The following is a 21,998-nucleotide window of genomic DNA, read 5'->3' as shown; positions in this document are numbered from 1 at the left end:
AGTCTCCTTCTCTGGAGACATTCAAACCCCCCTGGACACGTTCCTGTGTGATGTGCTCTGGGTGCCCCTGCTCTGGAAGGGGGGTTGGACTGGGTGATCTTTCCAGGTCCCTTCTGACCCCTAAGATCTGTGATTCTGTGATTCTGTGATTTTTATCTTGAGTTGTTTAATTGGAAACAAAAATCAAATGATACAGCTGAAACCTTTCCTGCAAAAGCAATTGCAGTGCAAGTCTCTTTTCAAATGTTAATGTTCCAAATTAGATGGAGTTTTGACTTGACCACAGAAACACAAGGCCAGACTGTTAGTACTGCAGCCTTAGGGATTTAAAGAAGGATTCATTTAGATTTTTTGTCATGCTCCAGTGTATACAACACAACTGCCTGATTTTTGTCAAAACAAACAGAATGGCCTTATTTTGAAGGAGAAGGATGTAAATTGGTCTCTGTTTTATTTCAGTAGTAGTGCAATGTATGCGTGCATTTTCTTCAGTCTGGCATAGTTTCACAAGGCTTAATCTACAGGAAAAAACATGTTATAAATTACCCAATGTACCACCAGTAAGAATGGGTTTATTATCTTAGAAATAGCATTGTCATTCTTCCCGTTAAAAAAACCAAAAAAAACCCCAAACAAACAAAAAAAAAACCAAAACAAAACAAAAAACAAACCCAACAACCAAAAAACCAACCAACCAACAAAACGTTATCACTTAGCAGGTAATTATACTAAATTATTCAACATATTTCTGTTTTTAAACAGACATTTTCTGGAATAAACCATCACTGCTATGTAATTTTGATTAAAAAATAGAAGTTAAATGTAAGGAATAGGTAAATTATCCTGGGCTCTCCCTGCTTATTAAAGGTTGTTCCCACCCCTAGCCCTGCAAAAACCCAAGGTGTAATGGGGGAGTCATTTACAATTGAATCAGCAAATTTTCATGGTTTACTGTCCTTCAGATGTTACTATTCTGTAAGTGAGATAACAACATGCTGTGAATGTACTGCATATCTTTGCAGTGTAAATCAAAACTGAAAATAATAAGCCATCAAAACCATTACTGAGACTTGAGGAGCCGTAATTTAATAATGCAAAGGATAACTATCACAGGTAATCATGAGACTATACCTTAACTTTAGACTGTGTGGCAGGTTCATGGAGTAAAATACCTTCCAGGGATTCAATTCAAGATGAGGAATCATAAAAGTGGATGTCTTAATTTCTACATGCATGCTATGGGTCTTAGGCTGTAAGTGATTTAGTCTTCACAGTCAGTGATACTGTGGGCGCTTCAGGTCACAGAAAAGTGGCTGTTCTATGAATCGCCCACAAGGCTTCGTTGATCTCAAGCTGCATCTGCCCTAGATCAGTAGCAGGCAGCCAGAGAATTATAGGGGAATTTTTTGTAATTGAGTATAAAATAGCTTATGAGTTTCTAGAGGTCAGCTAACATTGACTCTGGTACCCAGATCTCCTCCCACAGAGCATCAACCCTGTGGAAATGATTGGACAAAGCAATTCTTTTCCCTTCTTAATTTTTCTCTTCAGTGATCTCTTTCTACTTACTAACTATCTGCTGGGAACATATGATGTCTTTCCTCCTGGGACACTTGTCCTACAAGAACAGGTTGCTGCAGGCTGCATTTGCCTCTAAAACAAGGATCATATAATTGTGCAGCCTCATTAGAATCACTAAGAATACAGAATATTTATATATATGTTCCTGAAACCTTTTTTTTTTTTTTTTTTCTGTGATCTGTTGCATATGATTTGCCTTGATTGTTACATCCCTTTTGATAATCATGTTGGATTGTTGTACCTCAGAGAAAATACAGATAGAAGTATATAATGTTAAAGCAGTAAACACGTTGCTTACTTTGGAACAAAAGCTAATGTACACTCTTAAATAGGTGAGAAATGAGATGGGGTGGACACGTAAGGTACAGTTGTGGACATAGGATGAGTGTTAGAATGTCCCTACCGTGCTAACAAACACACCAAAATCCTACTAGTTTCCACTCTACTTCACAGGTATCTTACATTTTATTTTCCTTTCCAGTAGGCAGAGATACAGGTATAAATAAACACTTAGGCCTTGTTTGTAGCTTGTGTTTAGTTTAAGTGCAATATTTCTCTTCTAGGTCTGAAGAAGAGTTGAGATCCATGAATAACATAGCTTTTTCTTTTGATTTTACCAATTGATCAAACATGAAATACCTCTCATACAACCCTTTCTCCTGAGAATCACATCTGTCCTAGTCATGTCACATATAATTTTTTCTGCATATCATATGTCTTGCTCTCTGCATGAGATGCTACTTAAGTATTTTGGTCTGATATGCCTGTTACTGAACAACTTAAATACTGGTTTTCAGGAACTATTTTATCATTGTTCATTTCTTTGCAAAAAAAGCAGTAGCTGTGACAAAGAAACACCTTCAGCTTGAGATTTACCTCCCTTTCTGATTCCAGTTTTGAGAAAATTAATCACTCTTTTTTTAGGGGATACTGTTATCTTTAAGGCTGGAGTGGCTACAGTTATTATTGAAGCAAATGATGATCCTAATGGAATTTTCTCCTTGGAACCTTTAGAGAAAGTAGTAGAAGAAGGCAAAAGTAATAATTTTTTGTAAGTAACTTTCAAATAATTTTCTTACACTTAAAAAAAAAATATATATATGTAGGTGATCCATTATGGTTAGGACTTTGACCTAATTCAATTCAGGTTTGCATTGATAAAAAAATGTACTAAAGAAAAATAGCTTTATCAAATTTTGGATTTGATTATTTGTAAACATATTGAAACTGTTACATTATCACGTATGCAATGCATATTAAAATATACAGAGAAATTAATGTTAGATGTAAATAAATACAACTGCAACATCGTTGTTTTGTTAAAGTCTCAGTAGACTTCAGAGTCATGGAATGTCTTGGGTTGGAAGGGGCCTCTAAAGGTCATCTAGTCCAACCCCCCTACAATAAGCAGGGACATTTCACACTAGAACAGATTTCTCAGCGCCCCATCAAGCCTGACCTTGAATGTCTCCACAGATGGGACCCCCACCACCTCTCTAGGTACCCTGTTCCAGAGCTCCACCACCCTCATACTAAAGAACTTTTTCCTAATGGCCAACCTAAATCTACCCTTTTCTAGCTTAAAACCATCACCCCTTGCCCTGTCATTACACACCCTAGTGAACAGCTCTTCCCCAGCCTTCTTATAGGCTCCCTTCAGGTATTGGCAGGTTGCTATAAGGTCCCCCTGGAGTCTCCTCTTCTCCAGGCTGAACAATTTTTAGATACAGAAGAATCTAGGTGATTGAGCAGAATATAACCTCGACTAATAGAGAAGTAAAAGAACTTTTCAAAATACAGCTATATACCACTATGGGATTGTTTGCACCCTGCCTTGAAGCCTTCCCCTACAAACAACTGCTACTACTGTATTCTTTCTATTAGTTTGTTTTACTTTGTTTACTTGTTAATTACAGATGGAATTCTATACTGCAAGTTCAGGAGTGACAGTCTCGTAGAGTGAAAACTGGGATAGAGTGCCCTGGTTAATGACACAAAGAGAAAAACATTTGGAAGCAGAAACAACGTAATTGTGTTGCTGTGCCCAGACTAGCTTTGCTGAACTCATTTTTCAGCCTGATGTTACCTCTTTTTACAGCCTTTTATTTTACTGTGCAAACAGAAGCACATTTTTAAAATGTAAAACACACTGTGTTAATAAAGGCAGTATATGCTTTAGGCTTTGTTTATAATACCTTTTGGAAATGGGCAAAATTATGTTACCAGATAGCTTACTATGTTCTTAGTCTGATATCTGAAGGACAGAGAATGTATTCTAAATTTAATACCAACATGAAAAAGAGTTTAAAGCAGCTTGATGTTTAAAGGGAGAAATGTTTGTGGTTAAATATAGATGATTGATGGAGGCAGGCTCTTCTCAGTAGTTCCCAGTGTCAGAACGAGGGGCAATGGGTACAAGTTGGAACATAGAAAATTCCATTTAAATATGAGGAAAAGATTCTTTACAATGAGGATGATGGAGCACTGGGACAGGCTGCCCAGGGAGGCTGTGGAATGTCCATCTCTGGACATACTCAAAACCTGCCTGGATACAGTCCTGTGTAAAGTGCTCTAGGTGGGAGAGTCTAGAGGTCCCTTCCAACTCCAGCAATTCTATGATTCTGTGATTCTTTTCCAAGGGTGGCCAAGTATAAAAATTTGTAATGTTAAGTTGATGAACTATTATAAATTTGTTTTCATTATTTACACAATAGATTTGCAAAACAAACTAATGTCTATCTCAACAGTACTGCTTTGCATGGACCTGCATTGATTATTTTTTTTCTAAGATATCTGTGGTGTAACTGGAAGTAGAATTATGCTGTGAAGTTGTGGGCTTTCAAAGAGGATTATATTACTGTTCATGTTGTATTTATTCATCATGGTTCTTTAGAATTTTTCGCAGTAAGGAAGATTAGTGTCACCATGTCTTCCCATGCTGTTCAATGCTGATGCTTACCTGTCTGGATGTTAACCCTTTCTGTATTACTGAACAGGGTTTTGAGGCATAGAGGACACTTTGGCAACGTGTCATTGACTTGGCAGCTCTTTGATAATGACTCTGCTCTGAGGCCAGGAGAGGAGTTCTATGAAACTTATGGGACTGTGTTCTTTATGGATGGTGAAGGATCAAAGCCAATAACACTCCATGCTATTTCAGATAAAGTTCCTGAATTCAATGAATTTTACACTCTAAAGTTGGTGAATGCTTCAGGTATTGTCTTCTATAACACCATTCCCTTCGTGTCTGGTAGAACAGAATTATGTTTAATTGATAAAAAATAAACCAACCCTGGTAAGAGCTTTGCTTTGTATCATGTCTTGATATCCTGCACTATTCTGGTAAGGTTTTTGGGTTTATTTTTCATTTAATCTTACTTTAGGTATATGAACACAGTTATTCAGTTCCTGAATTACTGTTACACATATTTTGATGGTGTGACCTTTAAAAAGGATGCTTCTTGATGATTTCAGAGATGTTTTATCTTCAATTTAGCTGAAGATAAAATAAAGCTGTTGAAGGCTATGCATGTCCACCATAATGGAGATGGGTTAATTTCTTTGCTTTTTTCTAGAGTAGGTGAAATACATTAGAGTTATCACTTCATATTACTTAAATTGCAACTGCTGCAGGCCTGCTGCTCAGCAGGGTTCCAGGTGTCCTGGGCTCATTCCACCTCAGTACTATTTATAGTTTTTTATACCCAGTTACAACTGCAAATTATGTGTTGCCCTTTCCTCTAAGTGAAATCCATATGTGTGTACTGAAGATTTCTTACTTATAATAGGTAGAATACTGCACACTTTGAGCATGGAAGCTCTACATTCACATTGTGATCTTTGTATAGTGAATTCTTACTGTGCAGAAATACATGACTAATGGCAGGAATTGGCAGCAATTCAAATACACAGCTGGCTACTAACTTTGCAGGGTATCTCTGCTTCTACTTCAGGTGCAATGGGCCAAATGTTGCCATTCTCTATTAATGTAAATCTTGGAGTAATGAGAACTGAATTTGGCCCCATATTTGTCAAATTAATCGAAGTTAACCTATCTCACTGACTAATTCAGAAAAGCTAGAGCTAGTCTTCTTTTAGCTGAAAGAACAAATTGTGTGTTTTGCAGTTGAAAAATAACATGCTTTGTTTTCCCTAAAAATTGTCACTGTAGTGTTTTAAAAACAGTACAGTGAAATTATCTTATCATTAAATCAGAGCATTTTGGTGAGTTCAGAGGCTCTTTAAAGAAGATTTAAGCCTTCTACAAACTGATTTTATTAAAGAAGCTTTGAGTACCTCGTACCTTTTTTTCAAACTGTATTGTTTGAAACCAGCCATTAACTTTTGTTCTAACTTTTTTTGTATAGGTGGGTCTCCTGGTCCTGGTGGTCAGTTATCTGAAACAAGCCTTGCTGTAACTGTGATGATCCCGTTCAATGATGACCCTTTTGGAGTCTTTGTTATCGATCCAGAGAGCCAGGACCGAGAGATAGCGGAAGATGTTCTTTCTGAAGATGATCTTTCCTGTATTACAGACTTCACCATCTGGAGACAACAAGGCACCTTTGGTGTTGTCCGTTTAGGTTGGGAAATACTGTCTAGTGCCTTCCAAGCTGGACTACCACCAGTAGTAGACTTTTTGTTGCTGGGATCATTTCCAAGTTCTGTGCAATCTCAGCCTCACATGAGGCGCCATCACAGTGGAACAGATGCTTTGTATTTCAGTGGAAAAGAGGATGCATTTGGAATTATTGGTCTGGAATACCCCTACCATGGAAATACTGCAGTAACCAATTTTACATTTTCAGCATGGTTAATTCCTAACGTCAGTACTGATGGCTATATAGTTGAAAAGGATGATGATAATGGGACCTTATATTACGGCGTGAAAATCCAAACGAACGATTCTCATATTTCTGTAGTGCTTCATTATACAGCCTTAGGATCCAATATGACATATATGGCTCAAGTGTCGGTCCTGAAATATCTGGATGAAAACACTTGGCTTCACCTTCTGATTAGTCTGGATGAAAGTATATTTGAATTTTACCTGGATGGAGTTCCAGTTCTGGGAGGAATGAAGAGCCTTAAAGGAGAAGCAATTGCTGATGGTGAGCCAATAGCCTGCAGTATTTTTCTCTTATTTTATTATATGAAAATTAGAGCTGCAAAAGTTTAAAAAAAAAATAATTAAAAAATCATAACTGTTACAGATCTTGGATTGGAATAATTTGAAAATAAATTAATATTTTATAATTATATTTATATATGGATGGTTATCATATATACATATTTATGTGTGTTTGCAATTAATCATTTCCATAAGATGTGCAGCAGTGCAGCTGAGAAAGGACTTTTTTTCCTTAGTTCCTGAAACAAAGTGCAATAGTTATTTACTTTCTAGTTGTGTATTATATTGCAACTAAGCCACTATTTTGTCACTAGTAGAGTTTTTCAGGGTGTAGATTTGATTAAGTAGGTATTTACGTGGTATATGAAAATTAAGCCTATAAGTTTAATAATGTTCCAAGAAACATTAACATCTGTACTTCAGTTTATCTAACTGGATAGTCCCAGGTGTGATTCTAGTCATGGTGAACATTATGAACATTCACTTTGAACAAGCATAGAAGTGACCATAGAAATATCAGAACAATATCTTTATACAGTCAGATATTGCATGTTCAGAATACATTTATATTTAATCTTTCTTTTGCAGTTTTCCATTCTTCAATGTGTTGGGTTTTGTCGTTGTTTTTGTGTTTTTTTTCTTGGACATTATCCCCATCCTTTCATTCTCTTGGCTTCAGTTGCACATCTTATCTTTGGTGGGGATAGACAGTGAGGGATTGTCAGATTCTTAAATACAATCTCCTTTTCTCTAATCAAAAAAGGAGAATTAAAAAACATGCAGTGATGTTAAATGCATGTGCATCTACATACTTGTGTGTACCCAAACCTACATGTTGCAGACTGAGAAAAGAGGAGACTTAATTACTTAATTAGTATTTTCTTTATGCCTGTAAATTTCCAGTGGTTGAAGCCTGAGAAATAAATTTGCCTTCTGTAACAAAGCAGTGCCTCTGCAATTAATATTTTCCATCAGACTTGCACAACTGTAGCTGAGAAAGGATTGTTATTGCCCTCGGTTTCTAAAATGAAGATGTGTGAAATACAGTCATGCTTTTGTTGCTAGACTGATATATCTGAGTTAGTGGTGGCACAGGCTCTGTTTGGAGATGCTGAAGGTATAAGGTAAGGATTACCTCTGCATTTTGTGTTGGATACTGCACAGTGATAGGCACAGCAGCCCATTTTTTTCTCACCATTTTCTCACCATCTCACCACACCATGTGGTGTCCTGGGACCATTATCTCTTGCTGTGGTTGGTTGTCTCCAGAGCTGACACTCATGTGTATGTGAGTATGTTCAAGACCGCAGTTTCTTCCAAAATTAGGGAAACAGCTGGGCAGAAGATATATCTATGTGTGATCCTATGATTTTCTGACAGAGAAATATTAATGCTATTGCAAAAAGCATTTGGAATTTGGTGTGCATTTCTGAATTCCAGATTCCCAGTGCATTAGGGGGAAACCATGTCCAGAGGGATAATGTGATTGTCTCTTCAGAATGGACCCCTCTCCTAGCAGAGAGAGACAAAAGCTGAGGAGAGTTGCAGTTGTGCTCTGCAAATCCCTAATGCAAAGGCAGACTTTTCCAAGCCTCGTTAGAATATGGGATGGTGACAGTGTGCTGGTAGAACCAGAAGGATGAAAAACCAGAAGAGTCTAGGACGGAATTGTTTGACCTGTGATGATCTACCTTTAACACTAGAGATGAGGCTTAAGGAACCTCCTGGCATATTTCAAGGCCAACATGTTTCCTAATCTGGGGATAATAAAGTTTACCACTGTTTTTTTTTAAATTGCATGTATTCTACTGCAGTTTTAATACTTTGAAGAAATACACTAACATAAGGAAAATTGTGCTTCCTTCTCAGGTCCAGGAATAGTGAGAATTGGAGCAGGAATCAATGGCAGCAGTAGGTACATGGGACTAATGCAGGATGTAAGGCTTTATGAGCGCAAATTGACACGAGCAGAGATCTATGAACTCCATGCAACTCCTGCAAAGAATGATGTCCACCCTGTCTCGGGGTATTTGGAATATCGGCAAGGAGAGACCAATAAATCATTCATTGTGTCTGCAAAGGATGACAAAGAGGAAGAGGGAGAGGAGTTATTCATCCTAAAGCTCATTTCTGTGCGTGGTGGGGCTCGAATTTCACAAGAAAATACCACAGCAAGATTAAGAATACAGAAAAGTGATAATGCTAATGGTTTATTTGGCTTCACTGGAGCATGTATTCCTGAGGTAAGGGGTTCATAAGGAAAATTACAGATTAAGTTTTGGACACAGAAGAACTAAGAACAAGATCAACTGACCTGCAGAGGGCCTTGATTTCATATTGTTAGTATTTGCTATTAAGCAAAATTTTCCTAGAATATGGAAATGTGTAAGTTCTGTTAATACAACCTCAGTTTCACTGGCCTTTGCCATATAATTTTCAAAAATCCTCCTCAATTATTCTGGTTAAGAGCATTGATTTTCTTACTTAAACTGAAAATTAAGGCTTAATTTTTTCTAGAAGAACATTTTTTCCATTACTTCTGTCATATATGAGAGTGGATTATCAATTAAAATATTATTTCACTTTCTATTTTTGAGAGTGGATTATTACCAAGATTTATATATTTTTTTTCTTGTTTGAAGGCATCTTACTACAGGTCATTCAATGACAAGATGTGATGTATTTTTCCATAATAGGTTGCTGTCATAAGTGATAAGGCAAAAATGGCAAATGTTTGTTCTGAATTTAGTTGATATTGGTTGTGAGTTGCCTTTGTTTTTAAACATTAAGTTGTTCTTTGGGGGTAGCCAGCATTTATGCAATATATGAACTTTTTGAGGGAAGATTGAAATAAGCATAATTCAGTTTTACTTCTTTAATCAATTATGAGAGATAAGACGTTACCTTTTTCTATTGATATTGGATTATTTTTTAAGGCAAATTACAGAATTGTTTGGAATTTGGGAACTCTCATGGCCTTTAAATTATGTTCTTTCTAACTGGAGTGTTTCTGAAGTGCTGGAAAGTAACGATCTTCCCCAAATGTTCCCGGTTCTCAGTTTGGTTCAGTTTGCTCTCCATGTGCCTACCATATGCTTTGATAATGGATTCCTTCAGTTTCAAATGCCACTGATAATGCTGCGGTGCCACAGATCATCAACCAACCATGAAACAAGATTAAAAATTTATATGGCATGTTAATTGGTTTGCACTTATCTTAGGCCCATTTCACTGGTAAAGTATTAGAGCTCTCAGTGATAATGTAGATATACAAGCTTTGCTTTTTATCAGTATTTTAACAGCTTTGTGTGCATAACTGTCTGCTAGGCAGCTAAAAGGCACATGCAGTATCTGCACTGTTATGCAGCAACTTTGAAGTTTATCCAGTACTTAAGATGGTTTTATCCTTTCTGGCACATTTAAAATAAAATTATTTTCTATTTTAGTTATGTGATCATAATTTTATTAAATATATGATCAGTATCAATGCCTATTTTGTTCCAAATATGTGGAATTATTGCCACTGAAGTAATGATCTCTGTGAAGTTGTAATTATAAAGAGGACTGCAGCACAGACAATTTGTCACAGTTTTTCCTGAATACTATCATTTAATTTTAATGTGTCTATTTTTTTTTCTATAGTGTTTCTAGTTGGAAAATGGTGAAATCCAAATATTTCTTTAAATTACTGCTGATGAAAATTAAACGCAGTAACATTAATGTAAAACAATAGTTTCAGCTGCTTTTGAAGTGTACATTTCAAGCATATTGATTTTCTCTTTGATATTCAGTTTGGGGGAAGAGGTTGTGTCCAAGAAAAATAACAGTGTATAGTTACTAGCTTACTTTTATAGTCCTCAGGGAGATATTAGAAGCTATTGCAAATTCCTCTAAGATAGTTCTGACCACCATCAAGTTCAGCTTCATACTGTTCCAAAAGTGCTGAAAGTAACATGGCATCATTTTTATTTATTTTTTTTTTTTTTACCTGAGGATTTGGCAAGTGTTAGAGGATTCTGTGCTTTGCATTTATTGCTTTCACTGGCTTTGACTATAATCAACTTTTCCATTTCTTGCTTTCTTCCAGGCTGCTGATGAGGGTTCTACTATCTCTTGTGTCGTGGAGCGTACGAGGGGAGCCCTAGATTATGTGTATATAAATTACATTATCTCACAGGTTGATTCCACTGGCATTAATTACTCTGTTACCGATTTCTCTAACAGCAGTGGCACTATCACATTTCTTCCTTGGCAGAGATCAGAGGTAAACCCTACCTTCCTATTAACTATTCATCCTGCCCTTTGCAAACCTGCTGGAAAATACCTTCTGAGGATACTTGGCTGGTTTTCATACTAGAGAGTGTTTCTTTCACATGGCTTTTGTTATATTTTGCAGGGTTTTCTGCATTCCTGACAACTAAAAATTGATGTGATAGATGCTTATAGATCTGTGTGTATCTTGGTTCAGGGGTAACCATATGTACGTGTATGTTTGCACATAATATATAAGTTTAAATATATGTATATATTAAATTTATTAATATCTATATGTATACTTGAAGTGTAGATGGTCCTGGGCTGAAATAATAGATCTGGATACTTTCAAAATTGGAAAATGACCAGGTTTTGATCTGAACAGGCAGCAGTAAAGTTCACCTCAGTACTGAGATGTCTTGCAACGGCTGTTGGCCACACTTCTGTTTAATTGGTTTCTATGAATTCAATCCTGACCAGCAGCACAGGAATTTCAGTTATGTGAAGCAGAGCTGGGGGACCACAATGCTGTAAAACCTTAATGTGTGTTTTCTGTTAGTGTTTGTAAAACAGAAAGGATTAATTGTTAGTAGAAAATGCTGTCCTTGGTTTCACTTTTATTACTCTGCTGAAGTCAGTATGGACTGACTGAAACCCACTGGCACCATTTGAAGGGATCCCAGTGGCTCCACTAGAACTGTGGGTCTGGTCCCAGTTAAACAATGTAAGTGATTAGAGCTTGGCAAAAGCTCGTGTTATGTGAAAATAGTTTGTTCATGTCACTGTTCATTCAGCTTTAATTTTCCATTGAATCATATTACTGCATTGCATACAGTCATACATAGCAACAAGTTCCAGAGCACTCTGGCAGCATGGATGAGGCTTGCCTTATTCTTTCTAGTGGCAGTAAAAGGTTGATCATACTCTCTTGCTCCACTGCTTTGGGGTCCAATTTATTGTCTAAAAATGGAAAATTTAATAGGCATGGCCTTAAGTAACAGACTGGGAGCAGTTGCTTGTCAGGTGATGTATCCAGAGACTTTAAATTGTTGTTTGTAAATGACTCAGTCCCATGCCTCTAAATGGCATCCACTACTTAAACCTTTTCTTCTGTTTGTTTGTTTAATTGTATCACAATATATAGAAAGCTGGAATTGTCTGAAGTGAATTTCTCAGCTTGTGCAGAGTACGTTATGTTAATTAATAGTATGATCTACAGTGTCAAGTATCAGGGGGCATTAAAAGCTTGCTTTACTTGCTCTCTAAATTGGATTAATCACCATAATGTGGCCTCAGAAGCATAGTTTCTTCAAGATTTTGAAATCTGTCGTATATTTTATTTTTAATACATGTAATGTAAGATTTGCTCATGCTAAGGTAGACAATAAATAATTGCTTGCTTGATTATGTGTTTATGTAACCTGGAGCCCTTAGGAAAATATGCCTTCCATCTCTGGTAATTTAACAAGTTTTTTTTGGAGTGCATATTCTGAACCTAAAATATTATCCTAGAAGTTAGGTTACATTACATGGAGAGCAAAAATGTTGTCTACATTACTTTCAGAACTACACAGCAGATACAGATGACTGAGCTATCAAATGATTTGATGATTTAAGCAGGGTTGTGAAACTCAGAAGGGTTGTATGTTGCATGGTTTGACTTCTCCATGATTTGGTCCTTCTCTAGGTCTTAAATTTGCATGTTATTGATGATGACATTCCGGAGCTAAATGAGTATTTCCGTGTGACATTAGTCTCTGCAGTGTCTGGAGATGGAAAACTAGGTTCAACTCCTACCAGTGGAGCAAGTATAGATCCAGAAAAGGAAACTACTGATATCAGCATCAAAGCCAGTGACCACCCATATGGTAACAATGAGGGAGATAATACATTGCAAGTGTATCTTGTTGCAAATAATAGTATAGTTCTAGCTCAACACATAGAAACTTTGCTTAGCCTTGATAGTTGAGGAAGGAATGCCAAGTATTTCACTTTATCTAACTTGAGGTTAGTTCATAATTTTTATACAAGGGTGAAAGCTGAGTTACCTCTTGAGAATATTACCAAAACAACATCATGGCTGCCCTGACCAACAGGTGATGGTTCCCTTCTCAGAGCATATAAAGGCTGCAGATAGTTAGTTAATCTTGTGTGAGTTTTTCTCAGATGAGAATTCCTGAAAAAGAGAAACATTTCTGCATGCTTATTATACCATTTATACCAAAGGCAATTACCCAAGGCTATGACATATTGAGAGATATTTTGAGAAGCACTGGATTAGTTTTTGTGCTGTGACTTTATCAAGACTGGCATGGGTATCAGTCAGAGACGGGAGGGTACACAGCATATCCCTGAAAACAGCACTGTTGAGTCCTAACGGGCATATTGGTAACTGAGCTTTAGTGTCAGAAATGTTAAATGTAAATATTATAAATGTTTTGTGTTTGTGTTTTGGTTCTGGTTTGTGGTTTTTAGTTGTTTTTTTAATTATAATTTATATATATTTTTTTTATTAAAACACTTTAAATTTGATGTGAGAGGCCATATAAGTCTTGCTTCATGTCTGCCAGGTCTGCTACAGTTCTCAGTGGGGCCACCTCCTCAGCCAGGTGATGAAATGATACTGCCAGCCTCTGCTGTTCCCCATGTTACTGTTAAAGAAGAAGCTGGACACATCAGATTACTGGTAGTTCGTGCCCAAGGACTTCTTGGAACAGTTCTGGTGGAATACAGAACTGTGCCCCTCACAGCTTTCAGTCCTAAAGATTATCAGGTATGACCATTACCAAGGTGTGTTATTATTTTAGAATTTTATTGGAGTTACTTGTCCTGGAGGTAGGCGTCAGTTTGGGTATTTCAACCCAGCTAAGATTCTTTTCATAGAAACACTTTGTTTTATATGGTAATGTGATAAATAAATGTGTAAAAATTTATATAATCATGTGACTTTTACCTCTTTTCTGTAGAGAATATCTTGTTTCCTAGGAAAAGCCTCTAGTTTTGATTATTTTTTAAAGGCAATTGTCAGTGCAGAGAGAAGGGATATTTTCTATTGTTGCTGAATGTATCAAGCTTTGTATGAGCATTCAGGTGCATGTACAGATTAAGATTATATTTGTACATGCTAGCATTTGTACTTATTCAACAAAATAGCATGCAAACACCTGTGTTTGCTTGTCTTATATTTGTGCAGAAAAATACATATTGTCATAATTCTGTGAATTTAGATGCCTTTTTCTCTTAACAAAAATTCATAATTATTTTTTTTATAAAGCTTAAGTGAATTAAAGTAGATGTTTCAGCAAAAAATTAAGGTTCTGTTTTCTTTTCCATATGGATGAAACACTAGACTTGAACAAAAATGTGAAGAACTTTCCTATTGCAGGCTGTTGTGGGCACGCTGGAATTTCAGCCAGGAGAAAGATACAAGTACATTACTGTAAACATCACTGATAATTCTATTCCTGAATTAGAAAAAACTTTTAAAGTGGAGCTGTTGAATCCAGAGGGAGGAGGTAAGAGACACATCAATACATTGGTTGTATTTGCATGATCTCTACTCATCCATTAAAATCTTACCTTTTGTAGGTGTACTATTTCCATGTTATTTCTGAAGTCAAATAAACACACCCACATCCTCCAGACAGCTGTAATTTTTCTTAGGAAAGAACTGTTCTTCACATCTTTTGTTAATCATTGCTGAGAACTACCAGAGCCCAAAGAATGTGTATTATTACCATGCATTAGGGCATTTAAAGGTAATTGCTGCTTTTCATATTACATAGTTTCAGGACTGGTAATGAAAATTAAAATAATGTAAAAAGTAAATTAATTATTATTATTTACAGTATTTATAAGATATTTCAGTCTAAACAGCTGAAGTTAATTTTTTACCTGCCACTTGAATGATCTTAAAGGTCTTCCTCAATCAATATGATTCTGTGACTCTATGAAAGCAGAGGAATTGTGATACACTGGCTGATGACATTCAGTTTGGTTATAGCAGTAGGAGACTGAGGGTGTTGAGAGGCCCAAGGAGTTTGGCTGAGCTGGGGAGGCAGCTGGTAGCTCTGTGGAAGAATAAGAAAAACACACCAAGGAAATAAATTCTAGTGTGAGATGTTAGATGGCAAGCATCAGTGCTGCTGCCACATTAAACCACTTAGGCCTTACAGAATTTGTTTCCACTGAAGAATATTTTTAAGAAAGATTATAAAGAGAAGAGAAAACAGAAGTGTATGTGTTTTCTTTTTTCTGACCTCCCATTGCTATTTCTAATGTCATAAATTAAATACAAGGTGGCATAAACAATACTTCTTCTGGCTTTTTACCAGCAATCCTGTATACTGTCATATTCAAAATTGATGCCTTTCTAAAATACTTCCCTCTCTTTTTGTGTTGTCCACAAGTATTTGAATTACTTTCTGCTTTCTCTTTATCTCTTAATGTATATATGTGTATATATCTGTATGTCTGTCATCTTAAAGTTGCTGAGCTCTTTAGAAATGATGGCAGTGGTAGTGGTGATGGGAACATGGATTTCTTCCTTCAAACTGTCCATCAACATGGTAAGCATTTTCAATTAATCCTGTTTTTTTATTGCTAACTGTAATATCCCTCAAGAATTACTATACTGATACAACCTGTTATAGTGTACTTTACTTGTGGTTAAGGGTTATTAATATAATCCGTTTTAATTTAGGCAAAATTTCTATAGCAGTCAGTGCTTACTGTAACAGAAAATAACAGTTTATATACCATCAAACCTATATTGTAAAATGCAAGAGAGTAATTCCAGACATATAGTTGCAGAATCAGCCTTGTTTGGAAATTGTTAAGTTTTCTGGGAAGCAATAAGCAAAGACACTTTTCAAAGTGAAGATAATTTAAAAATTACCTGTTTGCATGCTTTGATATGTTCTTTATGTTATTTTCATTCCCTAGGTGTCAGGAAAACTCTTAATAATAAGCTGTGTTAGATTTTTTAAATTAATGTTTTTATTGTTTTTCATTTCTTTTCTTTAAGTTTGTATTTGAGTCTTGACATACATTACACAAAAATAATTAGATGCTGAGAAAAATAATAATTAAAAAAAACCCACAACTTAATTGCAGAGATAACACAGAATTGGAAGGAAAACTCTGATCATATAGGACTTAAAATTAAACCCTACAGACCTGAAAATATTAAATGAGCGTCTGTTATGCAAATGGAGTAATTTATTCCCCATGACAGCCTGATTTTCAATTTATTTGTAAAGGCAAAGGATTTCAGTGTGAATCTAAGAGTAAATCTGTGGTTTAGCCACTTTTTGGAACTTCCTGGGATTTTAAGTGCTGTTTCCCTTTTCCTTATTCCTAGAAATTGTATTCTTAGTTGCTGTGCTCTTTCTCTCTCTGAGCAGCAAGCTATCTCAGCCAAGATAATCTTCTAATAGTAGAGGTTACAAGACTTGGTTTTCAGTTTGTTTTTCATTCCAGCTTATGTTAGGATGAGACCTGCTTTCATCCAGTCTATCTGCTTTCACTCATCCTAACTTGTCCTCTGGTTTGATCCATTAAACATGTAGCTTTATTTCTTCTCCTCCCTTAAAATATCCATATTTATTATAATTCTTGCTCCATAGAAGGGCTGCCAGGACTGCACTGTTGAAAGTCAGTCCCTTATCCATGTGAATATTTATCATGCATTTAAAAGAATAAAGACAAGCTAGCATGGATGCTCCCATTACTGTCTCCTTTGTATTATTATTATTTTTTAATTTATTTTTATTTCTTTAGCTGTTTTCTTTGATGAAAGAAAAGAAGCTAGATAAAAATAACCATTTTGGAACTTGCACTTAACAGCTAGCTTGGGAATTGCATCCCACATCCTTGTGACTATTGAGGCTTCTGATGATGCCCATGGTGTGTTTGAGTTCAGTACTGAGTCACTCTGGGTAAATGGAACTGAGCCTGAAGATGGAGAGAGCAATATTGTGCTGCAGGTTAGAAAGCTTCAAGTCTCATATTACTGTGCAGTCCTCTCCTGTCTCTGTTTTTACTGGCTGTTCTCAATGTTTTTACCTTAAGTCTGTAGTGTTTACAACTTTATCGTGCACATCTCTTTTGCTGTTTCATACTCAGTTTTCTTGTGTGTATCATTCAGCTTGAAGCTAAAACTATGCAATAATAGTGTCTGAGAGTTTAAATTATTTCTCTTGTTTACATTTGGAGTGCTACTATCTTAAAATAACTCTTATGATACAACAAATACTGTAAAGCTGAGATAATGAAGATTGCACTGTTTTTTAAAAACACAAATTTATTTTTAACCCATCATGTCAATGTCTTTTCTTAATTTCATCTCATACTTTTATGTTTTTCCTTCTCATAGAACAGAAATAGGCAGATCTTTATATTTTTCACTTAGGTTGTAAGAACCCATGGGGCCTTGTCTCAGGTGACACTGCACTGGATCGTAGTTTGTGATCTTGCCAAAGACTTGATCTCTACAGATGGGAATGTAACATTTGATGTTGGCCAATCAAGAGCAAATATTACAGTACAGGTTTCTCCTGATGAAGTTCCTGAATTGGATGAGGTGTTTTCAGTTGTGATCACCAATGTCTCCAGTGGTCGTCTTGGAAATCATACTAATGCAACATTAACTATTTTAGCTAATGATGATCCGTATGGAGTCTTCATCTTTTCTGAGAGAAACAGACCAATAAGAGTTGAGGAAGAAACAAAAAATATCTCCCTGACAATAATAAGGCATGGTGGCCTCCTTGGTGCAGTGATGGTAACATACAGAACTATGGGCGATGATGAAAAGTCACCTTTTCTTCCACTTGATGTTGTTAGAGCAACAGAGGGAAAAGATTATATACCCATTACAGGATACGTGATCTTCGCAGCCAATGAAAGTGAGACCACAATATCTTTGCCTGTTTTGGATGATGATGATCCTGAGAGGTCAGAATCTGTTTTTGTGGAGCTAAGCAGTATTGTTTTGATTGAGAAAGTGCAGGATCGGCCAAGTAAGTATCTTACATATGTAAAAGCTACAATTTCAGTGTGAAGGCTAGTGCTTACATTTAATAGGGTAAAAATGCAACAAGTTAGATGATAAAATTTTTACTTCTTCCCAACTTTATATAGTTAATAAATGTCTGAGTTTTCTGCCTTATATGCTGTTGAGTTGTATTTCCTTTAGCACAGTATTTTGTCAGGGATGGGTGAACATGTCTTGATCCCTTTTGCATCACCTTATTCAAAGTCTTTCAGGCCAATAATGTTACTGTATTGGGTTTGTGTACTAATGCACCTTAATCTAGTGTGCCTGTGAAGTTCAGTATTAGGAAATAACTAAGCTAGTTTTGCTTATTGAAAGCCAAAAAAATATTTTAAACATACAGTGTAGAATTACAGCCACATGTTGCTTTTTTAATTTGTTTGCTTCATCCATCATTCAGATAAATTCGGGTCATTACAGGCTGATTTGTGCTTCAGAGCTTCTTGGCATGTCTGACTGCTGCCCCTGCCTCAGATTAATCTTGATGTTAAGGGAAACTTCAAATAAAATTCTGCTGAGAGATTGAAATCTTAATTATATTTCTTCATAGCAAGAATAAAAATGAAATTCCTCTGACCTGTGTCGATCTTATTACTGGCCTTATGGACAAATATGTGAATAACCAAATTATTTCACAGTGCCTCGTGTCTTCAAAAATTTTTTACATTTATGCTCCACAGCAGGGTAGAGTAATGTTATTAAAAATAGGGGGGTTTCTGCCATAATATAATTCAAACACCAAAACTCTATTGTAGTAGTTATATTTTGTCCAATTCTGAAGAAGATAAGTGAGAACTGAGCACTAAACTCCCATGTATGTCTAGGAACTCTATAGACATAAATATCAACTATTTCTGCCACCTCCTCACTAAGTTTTCTTTATGTTTCAGTTGAAAATTCTCCTCGACTTGGATTAGTGGGTGAGACAATAGCTCATGTAATTATCAATGCCAATGATGATGCTTTTGGAACACTTCAGCTTTCAGCTTCAACTGTGCGAGTTGCTGAAAATTATGTTGGACCAATCATTAATGTGACCAGAACAGGGGGGATATTTGCAGATGTTTCTGTGAAATTTAAAGCTATGCCAATAACTGCCACAGCTGGTAAGAAACCAGAATGCCAGAAGGATGTACTAGTGTATGTTAAGATGGAAAAGTATCCTGTATGCTTTGAGCAGTCAAAGCAAACAAGTGTTACTGAATGTGGTGTTGTATAACAAGTACAAAAAAAAAACCAACAGAGGTAGTGAGATATTTCCTGACTCTGCTTAGCAAATAGAAATCCAAACCCTATGGGAGAGACCCTGCATCAGCTTTTATAAAGCTCTGAAGCATCATCACTGAAGAATCTAGCAAGAGAAATTAGTAACTGGAGTGGTCACTTCCCTAGTAACCCACAGCCTCTTAAGAAAAATAAATAAATAAATATTATAGTACTATATGTTGCTACTATTTAGCCCTGTGTATGTGTTTAAGCCCACCACACATTGTTTAGGTGAGCTTATTGGAGAGGATGTGAGAGTTGGAGACTCAGTGGTAAAGCAGACAAAAACCAATCAAAACCAAGGAAGACCCTAAAAAATGGTAGGTTAAGTTCTCAGGTTGGTCCCTTCTATAGAGAAGGAACATAAAAGAACTAACTTTAAAAGTGTGCAGAGTCAAAACCACTTAGTTATAAATCAAATCCTCCATATTTCAGTTGTGTCCAAAATTGAACAGGTGGGTGTACATGCTCTGGGAACTGGTATTGTATTTTCCTTTTTATGTAATAGACTTTTACAAATAATTGTATAGCTAGATTGATGTCAGATTATTCTTTCAATTAATTTTGGAAGCAGAGTCATTATCTACAGTATCACACTTGTTCATCTAGACTTTCTTAGAGACAAATCTGCCAGAATTCCGGTCCACACAAAAAATATGCCCTGTGCTAAAACCTACTTTGATAAAGTTGCTTCTGTTCACTTTTATCTCTTGAAAAGCCAGCAAGCTATTAGAAAACAAAGACAGAAATGTCTTGGTGGTGTGACCTTGTCAATGGAAGACAATAATGGACCTTTTGTAGCTACCACTTGGCCTAACGGTGCAAACTGTGTTGTGGTGAAGCCAAGATTTATTTTAGTACATCCAGATAGCTAAAGCCAATGGGAAATTAAAAAAGCCTGTGTTGTATGGGTCTGAAGATAATGAAAAAAAAAACCCACCTTATAGAAGCAGGGAGGAATCCATATGTAAGCAAGAAGGCAATTATTAGTGATGATGTTCAGTACACTGAACCATAATGCATTCTGTGTTTTTTCTTGTTTTGATTTTTTTCACCTACAAATCTAGGCGAGGACTACAGTGTAGCCTCATCAGATGTTGTCTTACTAGAAGGAGAAACAAGTAAAGCTGTGCCAATTTATATAATTAATGATATCAATCCTGAAGTTGAGGAGTCATTTTATGTTCAGCTGCTGAATCAAACAACAGGAGGAGCCTTGCTTGGATCTTTGACTAAAGCAATCATAATCATTGAGGCTTCAGATGACCCTTTTGGATCATTCGGTAAATTAGTCTTATTTGCATTTTTTCTGTCTTTTGTAAGCGTTTTATTGCAGATTTGTGGGTGAGCTATCACTGGGCAACAGAGTAAGAGGAATCCTGGATGAATACAGTAAAGGAAAAAATAAGGCGAACTAAAGAAAAACATATAATTAAAAAGTAAGGGTGACTTAATGTAACAAAAAAAAAGGTATTATTTAGTAATTTGATACAGCAAGATTTTGTAATCTCTCTCCCAGTAGAGACAGATACATTTCAGTTTACTTTTTAATTTTTTATCTGTTCTAAGTGCTGCATTTCTGCTTAGTTTTAAGCTGAAATCTGCATTCTACTATTTTTTGCTGAAATACTTTTATATCTTTGTTTCACTAGATAAATCAGCCAAAATAGATTATGAAATCTGGGGAAACAGAAAAAATATAAGAAGAAGCTAAAGTACATTCTCTTATTTTCTGTCAAGTTTTAGCTTTTCTTCTGCCTGCTATTATCAATAACATGAATAGTATACACTTTCCAAAATCAGTTTCATTAGATGTTGTTTGGTTTTTGGTGTATTTTTCCCTGCATTTTCCTTTGATTTCAGCTTGTCTCTCTTTGGTGCTCTATTTAATTAATCTTGTTCCATTTTACCAGTAGAAGAAGACAAAGGGAAGGAAGAAAAAGTGTAAAAAATAAATCATTCCAGATGGGTAACTAATTAACTTAATTCTTAAAACCTAAAAATTTCATACAGGCAAGGGATTTACTTAAAACAATTTTAGGTGGAATATATTGACTTATTTCTTCAGTAAGGACATGAAAGCTGCCAAAGAGTTTCCTTGCTAGGATTACTTATGAAATTATCTTCCAAGAGCTTAGAAACAGGTCATGGTTAGCCTTGAACAGTTGATATCTTGCGATAAACTTTCTGGATGAGGGCTTAATTTTTATGCTAATTTCATGTGTAGATAGAAATGTTAATAGTGAACATTTACTTAAAACTGCTCAAAAGTGATTCACCTGTGCAAGTAAAAACAGTCAAGTGAAATAAAACTGTGTTCTTCAGGAGCTGATATATTTACTTCCAGTTCCACGGTTAATGAAATACCCAGAGTTGTAGAACAGATCTCTCTGTGCTGTACCTCAGGTTTTCAGATTACCGAGTTCACTGTGGAGGAGCCAGAGTTTGGATCAGTAACTGTAAATCTGCCAATAATCCGCAGCGCTGGGACGCTGGGTAATGTCACTGTTCAGTGGGCTGCTACCATTGATGGACATCCTGCTGATGCCGACCTGCGGGTCGCCTTGGGTAATATTAGTTTTGCCCCTGGGGAAGCCATTCAGATGTTGCTGTTGGAAATCTTGGCTGATGATGTCCCAGAAATAGAAGAAGTAAGTAAAGCTGTTTTGTCTGTCTTGAGCTGTATTATAGTTTTAACTTGTTATAGCA

General features: G+C 36.1%; 1 protein-coding gene across 1 annotated transcript in view; it reads left to right on the top strand.

Annotated features, from left to right (window-relative positions):
• The window catches only part of GPR98 (G protein-coupled receptor 98), a 272,920-nt gene that overhangs the window by 30,101 nt on the left and 220,821 nt on the right, over positions 1–21,998 (top strand). The window contains 14 exon segments of the mRNA XM_009997834.1: positions 2,506–2,632; positions 4,578–4,795; positions 5,949–6,692; positions 8,582–8,955; positions 10,800–10,976; positions 12,654–12,834; positions 13,537–13,739; positions 14,352–14,481; positions 15,454–15,534; positions 16,814–16,953; positions 17,379–17,988; positions 18,914–19,129; positions 20,357–20,572; positions 21,696–21,940. Of these exon segments, the coding sequence (XP_009996136.1) occupies positions 2,506–2,632; positions 4,578–4,795; positions 5,949–6,692; positions 8,582–8,955; positions 10,800–10,976; positions 12,654–12,834; positions 13,537–13,739; positions 14,352–14,481; positions 15,454–15,534; positions 16,814–16,953; positions 17,379–17,988; positions 18,914–19,129; positions 20,357–20,572; positions 21,696–21,940 (3,662 nt within the window).

The sequence above is a fragment of the Chaetura pelagica genome, unplaced genomic scaffold (assembly GCF_000747805.2).
Source record: "Chaetura pelagica isolate M959 unplaced genomic scaffold, ChaPel_1.0 scaffold84, whole genome shotgun sequence".
NCBI classification, from domain to species: domain Eukaryota; kingdom Metazoa; phylum Chordata; class Aves; order Apodiformes; family Apodidae; genus Chaetura; species Chaetura pelagica.
This window is presented reverse-complemented; position numbering and strand designations above follow the sequence as displayed.